The following is a 14,952-nucleotide window of genomic DNA, read 5'->3' on the forward strand; positions in this document are numbered from 1 at the left end:
ATTATACTGGAACAGAACCATTATAACAGATAAAACAACACCACATAACAAACCTGACATTATACTCACCAATAAAAAGAAGAAATTAACACAACTAATAAAAATATCCATACCCAATACAACAAATATACAGAAGATAACAGGAGAAAAAATTGAAAATACATCCAACTGGCTGAGGAAGTCAAGGACATGTGGCATCAGGATAAAGTTGACATTATACCAAATATACTATCAATTACAGGAGTCATACCACACAATATCCACCAGTACATCAATGCAATACAGCTACATCCAAACTTATATATACAACTACAGAAATCTGTAATTATTGATACATGTTCAATTACCCGAAAGTTCCTAAATGCAATGTAACATATACCATACAGTTAAAAGGAAGTCACGCTTGATCAAGATCCACATCACTTTCCATTTTTAACCAGACATAACATCTGAGAAAGGAAAGAAATAATAATATTCTAGAATGATTTTTCACTCCGCAGTGGAGTGTGTGCCGATTTGAAACTTCCTGTTTTATACATGCTTTTAGATTCTTTAAATAATGTGGGGTTGCTGCTAGTGTATGCTTGAGTGGGACTCGAATGTAGGACCTTTGCATTGTGGGGAGTCAGGAAGGTAGGAGATGTACAGTGGAAGTAAAGCTGTGAGGGCAAGTCACGAGTCGTGCTTCGATAGCTCGATCAGTAGACCTTGGCTCGCTCAATGCAGAATTTGTGCTGACTATTAAAAGTATGATTGTATGGGGTATTGACAAAATTTGCGGCTTGACTGAGAATTTTCTAGTAGGGAGCACACAGTACATTATCTTGAATGGAGAGTTTTCAACAGGTATAGAAGTAACTTCGGATGTGCTGCAGGGAAGTGTGTTGGGGTCCCTGCTACTCATGTCACATATTAATGGCCCCCAGACTTCTTACAGATAAACATTTACCTATTTGGTCAAATATTCTACCAAACTTTGACGAAATTTCGAAGTGTTACTGTGATTGGCAAATTCCTTTAAGAGTTCGGAAGTGTAAAATTGTGCATTTCATAAAACAAAAAATATTAATATACTGTGACAATAATATCAATAAGTCACAGTTGGAATTGGACAACTCATATGAATAACTGGGTGCAACAGTTTATATGGGTATGGAACGGGATCCATACTAGATATGGCTAACAGTGGGTGTTGAACAGATAGAACAAAGGGCAGGATAAATATTCATAGGTTTGTTCAGCCCATACCAGAGTGTCACAAAGGTAATGAAACAACTGAACTGGCAAACTCTTTAAAGTAGATGCAAACTTAATAAGAAAAAAAATTAAAAATATTGTATTTAAGTGTAGTTGCATGAGTAGAACTAAAAAAAGTGTTCATTAATGGTAACACTAATCATGAATACATATCCTGTATCTGACGTGTCCCACATCATTTCAATAAAAGAATCATTCAAATGACCCATGGAACATGTAACTAACTACCTAACTAAATGAGTGACTGAAAACCTTCTTTTATGAAGTTCCTAGAACTAGCTTTAACTGATGAGCCAAGGAATATATTACAACCTCCTACACATTGCCCCCATAGGGATCACGAAGACAAGATTACAGCACACACTGAGGAATTCAAACAGTCATTCCTCTTGTGCTCCATACATGAATGGCTTGGGGAAAAGCTCTAATAACTGTTACAGTGGGACATCCCCTCTGTCATGCACATCACAGTGGTTTGCAGAGTAGGTCTATAGATGTACATGTTGGAGTCTCAGTCCAGCACACAATTTCAATCTCCCAGGAAGTTTCTATTAGTGAACACTCCTCTGCAAAGTGCTTGAGCTGTAGCTGAACCATGTCTCCACAAAATCCTTTTTTCCACGAGAGCTAGTCCCGCAAGGTACACAGGAGAACTTGTGCGAAGTTGGAAAGATAGGTGCTGATGTACTAGTAGAAGTGAATCTGTGAGGATGAGCTGATGATGATGATGATGATGATGATGATGATGAGGCAGGGGATGGTGGTGGTGGTGGTAGAGGTTCATTTGCTCAAAACTGTATACTATTATCTCTGACAGTTCTTCACTGATTGCTATGAAATTTTGACACAATGTTGCTTTCGAATATGAGAGTGTCTTTGTATACCTATTGGAGTACCATATGGTATATAAATATATATAATATATAAAAGGGTATGTTGTTAGCAAAAACCTTATGTTTGTTTCTTCAATATTTTAAATCTCCAGATGTTCCTCACTGATTTGTTTGAAATTTCAAAATGTTGTCAGGATGTTGAAAACTGATTCCACTCAGTGTGAATTATTACATAATTGTTCCCCATCAAATTCAGAAAACAATTACCCCACAATAATCAACTTCATCAATGGGCTGCACCATTTCAAATTGGCTTCTCTACCACTGTGCTATGGAACTGTGACAAGAGGGTTTCAGTGTATAATAGGACTGGAGACTCGTGTCTACAAACAAACAAAAAATTAGTTGCATAAATTTATTTCGTCAATTAAAATCTTATGACTATTACTTGTAAATAATTCACATTCATATGATTTGGTTTTTAAATTCTGCTCTCTGCCAAACACAATGTGTTTCTTTTCTCTATTACCAAAACATGTTTTGATGCCTATGTCTCATTCAATATAGTTCTGTAAAAATGTTATGCAAAGTTCATGGTTATTTTTGTACTTTAAGCCTAAGAACTATACCACATGAATTTTTTGTTTGTTTTGATAGCTCAACTGAAAGTACATTAATTGTGGAAGTGGGTTGGCACAAGTTGGTTGCATTTCTGTTGTTTGACGGTGTGTCATCTGCAGAGTACATAAGGATTTGCTTCACACACACACACACACACACACACACACACACACACACACACACACACAGAGTGTAATGGGTATGTGTGCAGATACTTTTATTTGTGACTGAGAACAGTGTACTATTTACTTCATTTGCAGACTAATAATTATAGCTATTAGGAGTAATATATTTTTAGGTTGGTTAGTACCTCCAGGTACATGTGGCAACAGCAAGCCGTTAAAGCTTATTTTTTGCTGGGCAGCAGGTCAGATGTTGAAGTGTGGACACAAAATGGTTAGTTTATACTGATAATCACAGTCCACTTTGTGGTGCAGTAGAAAAAAACTCAGGTAGTAAATTATGTGACATATTTGTGGGGTTTGTGGAATACTTTGACACTGAGAAAAAGCAACTAACCAACTGATGTCTGTACATATATAAAAAATATCTGCACTTATATCTGGTCGTGCAACATGGAAAAGAGAGAGGTGGGGGAGGTGTTGGGGAACAGGTGTTTTTGGACAATGAAGGATGTTTAATTTGTTTGTACAATAAGTACAATAAAAAAATGAAGCACACCAAAGATGCACCAATGGACAGAATTTGTAAGGTACAGGACATACACTGCTAATACATCTACTAAAATAAAAAGTGGCAAATTCTTCACACTATTTACCAGATGACATGCTGTGTCAAACGATGCAAGCCGACCTGAGCAGATCCACTTTCACAATTATATAATTGCAGGCGAGCAGTCAAAAGAACATAAAAAATGCATATGTTATAGTTTTATGTGTAAAATAAAAAGAGGACATGCAGATGTAACCTGTTTTGGGCAAAGTGACAAAAGAAATATATTATTTGTAACCCAAATTTAATTTACAAACATGGAAAAAATATTAACAGGAGTTTCCAACTCCAGCAAGATAAGCACTCGTATAATGCCCACCAGCATTTTTAACTTTGTGCGCAATGTTTTTACAGTGTATACCATTTACAGATGTGCCCAACCAGAACTCTCATGGACAACTCATAATCTTTATGTATTGAACATACAAGGTTCAACAGCAACAGTTATTAGTCACATTACTCATAAATGTTTAACTCATTACACATTCCATGGTCATTTACAGAGGCTCCCTCCCAATTGATCAACAGTGGCCTGTGAATGTGCCACACTATTTTCTGTTTGGTACATTTGGGTGCTAGTTGCTCACAATATATGCTCTGCCTCTCTTATGGGAGCACTCTGAAAACCACAAATTGACCTGCATTTTCAGCTTCTTGCGGCGTAATGAATAATCCATTAAATTTCGGGCATGCAGCCGCGCAAATAAAATTTCTTCTGCTGATATTTCGGCCGCGTATCGTCCGGCCATCTTCAGAGCGAGTCACAAGACTGTCTTGTGACTTGCTCTGAAGATGGCCGGACGATACGCGGCCAAAATATCAGTAGAAGAAATTTTATTTGCGCGGCTGCATGCCCGAAATTTAATGGATCACAAATTGACCTATTTCAACTTCTATTTTTAAAAACTCAAAGACTGCAAGATGGTCATACTTATTTGTAAAATAGAAAATGATAGTCTGTACCCTTACACAGTAAAGGTATAAGGGTTCAGGCTCACTCTCAGGTGAATATCTAATTCTTCTAGTTAAATAAGTGCATTGAACTTGTGAATTTTTGTTGAGAACAAATATTTATGGTATGCATTGCAGTTTGCACTTAAGTGTTCCTGTAACATTAAGGAGACGAAACAGCTCCACCATAACTGCAAAATCTGGTTGGAGATATGGACAGGTGGAAATTAGACTTGAGCACATGCTATTCTAATTTCATCTGACAAGGCATCTGTGTGAAGAGCTCAGCATGAAAAGGGGGGGGGGGCAGTATACTGAGGTAAAACTGGTAGTTGTGGATAATGTGAATAAAACACCTTCATACAGCTATGAGGCTTTTGGAAACATGTCATCAATCTTGACTTTTTAATCATCATAACTTTTGTGATAATTTGAGTGGTTATTGAGTTTAGGTGTTTTGTGCTTTTTAACTGTTATTCATTATGTCTCTGAGCTCTGGTTGCCCTTCCTCAGAAAGTTGTTTGTAATAGTAGGTGACACCAGAAATGCAATAATATGAAAATCATTGCCAATTTTCACATCACATTCATAAATGTACATGATAGATGGAACTAAGCAGACTGTCATGTCACATGATACATTTCCTTTACTGTGTATCTTACCATCTTTGAATTAGCACATTATTGAAGTGAACTGGAGTCAGGTGGGACCCTGCAAGAGCTGCTGATCAAGGAAATTGAGTCTAATAATAACACAGTCAGTGAATGATGAAATAAGTATTGGTGTGCCTTTTAATAAGGATGGAAGAAAGACTGGGGTTTTAAATATCCCAGTATAATAATGCCATTACAGAAGGATCTGAAATGTGAAATGGACTGTGGCGGGATATTCTTCTCGAAGAGTCATTCCAGCATTTTTATGAAATGGTGTAGGTCAACATAAACTGAATAACAAGACAATGAGCTGTGCTCTACTCCATCTGAGTGTGATTCTTGGGCAAATAAAATGGGATAATAGGAGTTCCTTTGACCAAAAAATAAATGTTACTTAAAATGGCCAGAATGAGACACAACAAACTGCTGTAAGAAAAGGAAGCTTATCTTCACAGAAGACTTTTCTGGTATAAATACTGAAATGAAATTGAAGAAGGCTTTTAAACAAGTTGAACTTCTGAGGCACTGCATTGCAAATGATTTGGCTATAAGAAAGATAATGTTAAATTTAAATCACTAGCCATGAAATTCAATGAATTTTTCCTATCAGTAGCTGAAAACACAGGGACAGAAATGCACTTTAAAAAGGAAATCTGGTAGGCTTGCTTAAACTGGTATTGCATAATTGCCCACCCGTTCTAGTAGAACAAGAAAAATTACCCTGTTGGTATTTTCTGTGATCTTGCATGCATCAAAAAATTCTGCCAGGAAAACTGCATGGATGGAATCATTTGTAACTACTTAAGCAGAGGCTCACGTTTACAAATGATATGATGGGAATGAAACTAAATTTAGAGTGGGGAAACATGAAATATTGTTTCTTGCAAGGACAAGATTTTGCCAGACTCTACAAATTACTTATTGTTGATAACAATCACTTCCTTATTTGATTGTTATTTCTTCCCCTGAGAAGGAGTAACTCAGACCTCTCACTGCAAAATAGGATGGATGAGGAATGAACTCAATTGAAGCCCAATTCACGCACATGTGCTGTTACGGTTGTTGCAGTGTGGGACTCCACTGTACTAATGAAAGAACATCTGCTTCCATGCTCCTCTTGATTACTCTTCATTCAACCCATGTTTCCAACAATTGAAAATGGAGCATAGCAAGTTCATGATATGCTGTTCTGTTTTACAGGTAACCTCTGAGGCTTATACCTTGGCACTATGTTCTTAAACTAACTCTCACTGGCCTTTGTCCATTGTTTTGACTGTTGTTTCAACTCTGGTATGTACTAATAAATTCAGATTTCAACCACTTTCACAGATCCACACAAAAAGCCCTGAAGTTCTTGATGAAACAATACAAAAACTGTGGTGAAATAGTCTTCTGGGTGTGTTGTTGGTCAATAATGAGAAACTGCACACCCCTTCACTCTTCAGTTGCTGTCTACTGCTGGGTGCAGCACCTCTTTAATTTTCTTGGGTGGTTGGAAAATGGATTGGAATCTGCGCCTGCCCAGGACTTGGCCTATTTTATTTGTTGTCTCTCTGGAGAAAGGAATGAGTGCTATCTTGTGATGACTGAGTATCTATATATTTTTGTTCCTTAGAGATTTATGTCATTCACTATAGCCATTTTTGTAAGATGTCTTATCTTGGAATTAGTCAGAAACAGTCCCAATCATCAACAGCATGTTTAAACTGCCCTGTTTTGGGTTGGATGACAGAAGCTTTGCACATTGAGATATAGGTCAATATTTGTTGGCTGCTAATTTTCCTCATCATAGTAAAACTAATGCAGTATCAGGCCCAGAAAACCATGCAATGCCAACCAGCTGGTGACCACTGTGTTGTCCTGTGCCATTTGGTGTCATTTGGATGCAGTGTGGAGGGCAAGAGTCAGCACACAGCCCTTCTACTCATTATCAGCTTACTAGACCTAGGAACTGCTACTTCTGTTACAAGTAGCTCCTCAGTTGGCTTCACAGTGTTGAGTGCACCCACTATAGCCCATCCATCAAGAAAAAATTCCTATCAGTATCGGGAACTGAACATGAGTCGTTCACGTGGCAGTCAGACACATATGGTGAACCACTTGATCATAGACATATTCTCTGATACCACATGGAAATTTCATGACTTCATGGTGTCTCCATAATTTGTTAACTAAATAAAGTACTGCATCACCTACAGATAGCTCCTAACAATGATGACAGAAGTTGTAGAAAGCTTGAGCTTACCTACAAATCTGGCACAGCAAGTAATTTGTGAAACATTTCTTGACGAATGTTGCTGCGGAAAACTATACTCTCATACAAAACTCATGTTTATCAATAATTATTTCTTAACCTCTCATACAAATTTATTGGAAATATCAGACAACTCTAAGTTTTGTCTCATTTTTGCGTTTATTGTCTGTGATAACAAATGTCCTGGTTGAATTTTATGTATTAGCATATTTTGTGAAGGATGTTTAGTTACATATATCAAAAGGGCACTGTAACCCCAGCCTTGCCAGGTACAATAACTACTAATGAAATTTTGTCTCCTTTGTGAGGTTTCTGTAGTATTATTGAGTAATGATATCTTTTGGGTATCTATCTGAGTTGATGATTAAATTTTATGTCAATATTTTGTCAAATGGCCAAGTCAGGATTGTGGTCTCACAGAAGAATATGGGGAATTCTCAGTGGTGCCCCTGATAATAACTGAGTGCCACCTCGGACACCCGCAGTATCCTTTGGTTTATATTTGTTTTCTGGTGCCCATGGCCATATTTTGTAAATTGGATATCTTTCTGATGTTTTCCAGCTCAGACAGGTGAGGTAATAAGCTGAGTTTAGATCTTAAGCATTGATTAAATGGGAGCCATCTCTCTCTCTCTCTCTCTCTCTCTCTCTCTCTCTCTCACACACACACACACACACACACACACACACACACACACACAAAAGAAAGATCAGCACAGTTGTAGGAAAATAAATGTTCATCAGAGGTTGCAGCATGCAATAGAAGTCAAATTCTGCTAGAAATAATGATAAGGCAACAAGTACTTGTCACACTCTGGTTGGAGTCCAGATAACAAGCACAGATAAGATCATTGTTTGAATCACCTAAAGTTTGTAAGTAGGTTACACATAAAATATTGTGTGCAAAACAGATTCAGTTCAGCCAAAAATCTGGAAACATACAATCACAATTTTCTCTCTTAACTGGCAGTATTTGTAGCTGGCTCAAACTTTTTCTCTGTTCTTAAGTGCATTTTCTTACAGGGGGAGGGAGGGGTGAACAAAAATATAGAAACACCAAAAATCAAACAAGGGAAACTCCAGTTAGGAGTATCAACAATGTGGGAAAAGATAGATTGCTACTTACTATAAAGACAACATGCTAAGTTGCAGACAGGCACAATGAAAAGACTCTGTCCCAAGCTGCCAGGGTTGGCAGCCATTTGTGTATGAGATGTGCTTGCTTGTGTGAATGAGTGGTGTGTATTTCTCTGTTTTCTGGTGAAGGCTGAGGCTGAAAGCTGATGTGTAAGTGTCTTTTAATTGTGCCTGTCGGCAACTTAGCATGTTATTGTTACAGTAAGTAGTGATCTGCCTTTTCCTACATTGTTTAAACACCAAAAATATTACACATTACCATACCTAATATGGTGTAGGAAAACTGTTGGCATTGAAAACAGCTTCTAGTCACCTTGGAATCGATAAATATGGCTCCTGCATGGGTTACTAGGGAATCTTATGCAATCCTTCCTGAAAAAGAATGGAAAGTTCAGGTAATGATAGAGATGGATAGTGATCACGCACACTTTTCTCCAAAGGAGACCACAGAGGCTCGATAATATCAAGATCTTGTGACTGTGTTAGCCAGGGGAGATGTGTCAGTTCACCCTTATTCTCACAAAACCAAATCTGGACACTGCAAACTTGTGAACAAGGGTCCACTCATCTTGGATCGCAGAATCACCATGAGGAACAGGCACTGTACCCTAGGATGGCCCTTATCAGCCAAAATGGTCATATGCCCCTTGCAGAGTAACCATGGAGCCCGTGGAATGCTACAGTATGGCTGCCCAAATGCTCATGAAACCCTGTCATATTTCACTCATCCAGAAGTTGGAAACAGCACACAACAAGGCTCATCATTGTTCGATAGTCTAGGTTTTGACCCTGGCATCACATTGTTCCTGTTAGAGGCATTTGCATCACTGATTAGTGGTTTTGGAATTCTAGCTCACCCTGCTGTTCCTAGCTTATGGAGCTCCCTTCATGTTGTTTTGGTGTTGAAAGTGCTTAAGCATGTGGCATTCAGTTCTGCAGTGACTTTTGGGCTGTCATCCATTCATTTTTTGTGACAATCCTCTTTACTGACCGTCCATCACAATCACTCAACACACACTTTCATCCACATTGTGACTTAGCTGGTGATGTTTTTACACTTTCTCTGTATGTGGTATAAGTCTTTGATATGGTGCCTCTTGAAACACCAACTGCTTCTGCTACCTTGGTTGTGGAAGCACCCACCATATGAGCACCAACAATTTGTCCACATTCGAATTCACATAGCTCCCACATAATGCACTCACAACAACACAGGACATTGTTCTGATGATGATCGACAGTTGTAATGTATTGAGGACATCATAGAGGTGCAGTTCATGGTCAAATACAGCAGCACAACCTGCAGGTTTGGCTAGCAGTTATGTGCAAACATGTATTTCTTGTGGTATTCCCATATTTTTGTCCGATCCCTTTATGTCAACAGCAAATTGTTTTGCAGGATCTGAATTATGCCTGGCTGGTATGTAAGTTTTGTTACAAATACAGCTGAAAGCAAACTGTGTCTCTTAGTACATTGACAAAAAGGCAGAAAAGAAAATTAGGGCTTAATGTCCCATCTGTGGCAAAGTCATTAGACATGGAGCACAAGATCAGATTGTGGAAGGAAACTGAGTATGCCCTTTGAAAGCAGCTGTCTTGGCATTTGCCTTAATCAATTCAGGAAATCATGAGAAACCAAATCTTGGGTGCCAGACAAGAATTTGAACTTCCATCCTCCTAAATACCTTACCATTGTGCCATCTCACTTGGTAGTACAAGACAAGTAGACAGTTTTAAAAATGGACAGACTATCTGTATATATTTAGTAACCAGATGAACTTAGAATATATTGCAGAGAGATGACAAAAGGTACATTCTCTCTGTTAACGTGTCCTTAAGAGAGATATATCACTCGTTTTATTGCATGGCTGTTTTTCTCCTTCTATTTTATAAATTTATGTTGGTATCAGATCAGTTCCTTAGTTGTTATATTTTCAGTGAAGATTTGTCTACAATATTTAAAAATTAACATTAACACCATACTCATGACACTGTGTTGTAGCCACTTTCACCCTGAAAATGGCAGTGCCATGTCGTGGTATAGACAAGTGCACCACCAAGTGTGCCTCAGAGGAGTGTAAAAAAATTACCCTTCTTTTCTTTACAAATAAACAATCTGATAAATAGGATGACCAGAAATCTGCAGCTGGTAGCTGATTATGCTCGAGTGCACAAGAAAGTGTTGTCATTGCTCATGGAGTATGTATGTAGATCTCAGGGACTACACTGGCACCCTCAAGTCTGTGCAGTGTTCATCAAAGCATTCTAACACAATTAAGGCGTGGCGTGTGGGCGTGATGAAAGTGCAGGTTACATACAAGAAATGAGTGAATGGTGCTGTGTTTGTGAAATAATGCTTACATATCATTGGAGGCCAGATTATGGTATAATTTACCAGTGAGAGAAGACGGCACACAGCTTGGAGGCCACATTTCATCCAAAGTGAATATTCTGTAGACAAGAGTACCTTCACCATCTTCCTGAAAGGCATCAAGCAGCCAACATGCATTCATTACATCATGCGGTTTTTGACGTGCTTGTACACTGCCACAAAATTGTACCAATATGTACTGAAACTCATCAATAAAGGTGATCTTTTTCTTGAGTGTGTGTGTCCTACATTGGTTCTGGATCCATGCTAGTATCTATGCCTTGTGGTGTGCAATGAGTAGAGATATGGATGTGATTTGTGGTGTCAGATCCCAATACTGAGATGGCTTTGGTTGAAATGGCTGCATGCTGGTTGTGATCAAACTATATATTTTTACAGTATGTAATTGTCAACAGCAGTTTTTGTGTTCAGCAGGTTGTTGCCCACAACAACTGATTCAAACAGTGGTAGTTTTCCCGAAATCAAGATACTCACAGTACTCTTTACTCTCAGTAGTATGTTATAAGCCCAGTGCTACATGGACAATCTTATACATTAGACAGTTATAATCTGGTCGCTACAAATTTCACTGATATCTTGCTATCTTCTGTCACAGCAATGGCCAGGACAAAGTCTGACCACATCCTTGACACATCATGTTGCAACCTCTCAGCTTTCTATGACAACAGGGGCACTCTCTTTCCATATAGAAGTTATATCCAATTCATTTGCTTATTAGGGTATGTAGGTAGGAGCATTTTTTTAACAGCAGCTAAAATAATAATCTATTCGCACATGCTGAGAGACACACTTGTGGAAAACGCCTGTGATGTACCTGGTGGTCATTTCACATACAAATATTTGCCATTGATAGTTTATTGTAAGAGGGGGACAATGTGTTAAAGTGCACACATAATCTATTTTACTTATCAGGTTTTGCACAGTTTTCTATATTGATTGCTCTCGTGCTCTGTTAGAATGTACATCTGTCTACAATGTCATCAGTCACTGTGATTCTAAACATACTCTCAGATATAAAGGCAGGAAAATGGAGACTTGTTTCACAACTAAGTTCATTTTGCTTCTTGCTTGTAATACGTATTTTCAAAATCCTCAAAGTGGGATCTGGTGCTCTGACACAGAGATGAGCGTCAGAATATATAGGTGGCTGTAATAGCTCATTTAGCACAGAAGATAAAAGTTTCTCTGTTCTCATTAAATTTAAAGTATGTTTCTCAATAACACAAGTAGTATCAAAGACTAATATATTAATTTTTATTAAATATAAGTGACAGTGTTATTCAGGGATCTGTTTTCATTGTTGCATGGTGGGTATTAGAAAGCAATTTTGCATGTATAACCTGTAAACTGATTTGTTGTTCTACACTGTTTCAGTATAACTCTTGCCAGATACCTGTGGAAGATGGAATTAACCAATTATGTTTGTAATCATTTTATGTCTCTGGTTCCACTAGTTTTGCAGGAATCTCTGGTGGCACTGGTTACTATATCTTTCCTAATATAGTTACTGAGGAATTAACCAATTAGCTGTGATCTCATTTTATGTCTCTGGTTCCACTAGTTTTGCAGGAATCTCTGGTGGCACTGGTTACTATATCTTTCCTAATATAGTTACTAAGGAATTAACCAATTAGCTGTGATCTCATTTTATGTCTCTGGTTCCACTAGTTTTGCAGGAATCTCTGGTGGCACTGGTTATTATATCTTTCCTAATATGAATTAACCAATTAGCTGTGTCCTCATTTTATGTCTCTGGTTCCACTAGTTTTGCAGGAATCTCTGGTGGCACTGGTTACTATGCCTTTCCTGATATAGTTACTGAATGACTTCCAAATAGACACTCTCCCCAGATCCAGAATATTTCGACTGCCTCTGACCACATGTACATTCGTGGAAAGATAAATATGCATGTTGTTGCCCTCAAATAAACAATACAGCATTATTGTAGTAGATTATGTGAAGATCTTGAGCCAACAAGATCTCAAATGCTACTGTCTAACAGCATGTTTATACATTGAGTTTTTTTACAGGAATGTGTAATATTTTTTAATGTTAACAGTAACTGTGGCTGGAGCTAATTACTTGTGTTTTTGTTGTCACAGGTGAAGTGAATGGTGGATTTGTTGGAGATGCTCAGTCTGTGGCCGGTTCTCGCAAGTCTCTCAATCTTCATCCAGTATTGCTTATGCCACAGCCACATGGCCCAGAAGCAGATCGATTCTCTGAGTTCTCAAACCGCACTGGTCGTTCAAAGGCATCCGGCTACCGTCCTGAGTATGCTTCAAGCATACAGAACTTCCAGCTTTAAAATATTTGCATATAAGACAGTGTTGAATATTGTACCTACACATGAGTGAATATTAGATTGAACAACTATATTCATCTATGTATCATGTAATTGCTGCACACTCAATAAGAATGAGACAGGTATCACTGCATTAAAATTCACCTGTTACATTTCTTCAATGATGTGCAATGAGACAAAAATGGTTTATATTGTTTTAGTATCTAATTTGGATATTCATTTTCTCTTCCTGTATCCTGAATTTTTTCTTTTATGTGTTTGCTGTGCATAGTGTATTAAATTGTTTGAGAGCTAAATTAGAAGATTATTTAAATCAGAAATGTTAGTTTCATCCCTGTAATAGAAAATTAGCTGTGGATTATTAAGACACAATTTTAAAGTGTGGCTGTTGCTTAATTTGTTGTTTATTAGAGTACAGGCATTTCAAAATAACCTGTGAAAGTCTTTAGGATGTTAATTCAAAATGCAGAAAAGGGTACAAAATATGATGATGATTACATGGCACAGGTAACCTAGCCGCTTAAAATGAATATTCACACTTTTTGTATGCCTTGTTATATATGTATCAAATATATTTTTAACACATATTTACTGTGGAAACCACAATAAAACTAAATTTTTCATTGACATAGTCTTAAATGCCATGATGGCTGTAAGTGTTCAGTATTACCAGAACAATCTTGCTCATTATACAAAGCAGTCATTGAAATAAAAATGTTACCAGTCTGAATATAATATGGTATCAAAAATTTTTCTATGTGCTAACATAAAGTGATTCTTAAAATGCATCGTGATTCCATTTTTCATATAATGTCTTTCACACCATGTTGATGTGACATACAGTGCAACTTATGATCATTCCATTGATTCTATTGTATATAATTTTTTAAAAGAATGGAAGAAATTTTTGTACTGATTTTATTTTTTCTGAAACTGGATGATTGATATTTATTTACATAGACAATTATGAAGTGTATATATTTTTGTATCAGTGACTCTGAAATAAATCATTGAATTGCTAAAAATTGCACTCAACTACAGGAAAAAGATGTCCCAGTGTCAACATAACTACACTTCAATACAAGAATTGTCAATGAACTACATTCAAATCTTAAATGATCTATTGTGAGCTTATGTTTCATATGTATAGTAGCATCTTTAAAGTACACAGCTTCTTTATTTTATTTCAACACACTTTCAACTTTCCATTCCATTTTGAAGCACATTCATATCAATCACTTCCAAATGAAGAGATTGTTAGCTGTCATATAGTTTGTAATAGGTATGAAAAGATAGATAAAGGACAGATACATGTATCTAATTATCTGCTGATAGTGCCTTTATAGTGTAATTATCTTATACATTTATGATGATTTAAGAACAGAAGATGCATGCAGCTTTCATGCATGAAAGGTGAAATAAATTACAAAGTAATGTGAGTAAAAATTACTGAGTATGTGAATGGTAGACAAATTAGTAAACAAAAGAATATAAGAAAATCATAAATGTTGTTCTATAATAAAATAAACTAACAAAAGCTCTGGGAAATGAGAGGCACTCTGGATCGCTAGGCGGTAAACAGGAATGTGCCTTAACTAGTGACATGAAATGGAATTATACTCATGATGGCACACTATATGTGGTGATAATCTCTCTCTCTCTCTCTCTCTCTCTCTCTCTCTCTCTCTCTCTCACACACACACACACACACACACGCACACACGTGCCTATGCAGCTACATTTTGCCAGTTGAATACACTGTACCATGACTGCAGTTCAGCAAATATACTGGAGTAAGGGGGGTGAATGATGGCTTG

The 14,952-nt window shown here is 37.3% G+C and overlaps 1 protein-coding gene across 1 annotated transcript in view; it reads left to right on the top strand.

Annotated features, from left to right (window-relative positions):
* The window catches only part of LOC126484368 (LHFPL tetraspan subfamily member 3 protein), a 149,132-nt gene extending 135,262 nt beyond the window's left edge, over nucleotides 1–13,870 (top strand). Inside the window, exon 3 of the mRNA XM_050107839.1 lies at nucleotides 12,933–13,870. Within this exon, the coding sequence (XP_049963796.1) occupies nucleotides 12,933–13,138 (206 nt within the window). The 3' untranslated portion in view covers nucleotides 13,139–13,870. The remainder of the gene's footprint in view (nucleotides 1–12,932) is intronic.
* Nucleotides 13,871–14,952: the final 1,082 nt, after the last annotated feature.

This window comes from Schistocerca serialis, chromosome 6 (assembly GCF_023864345.2).
Source record: "Schistocerca serialis cubense isolate TAMUIC-IGC-003099 chromosome 6, iqSchSeri2.2, whole genome shotgun sequence".
Classification (NCBI taxonomy): Eukaryota; Metazoa; Arthropoda; class Insecta; order Orthoptera; family Acrididae; genus Schistocerca; species Schistocerca serialis.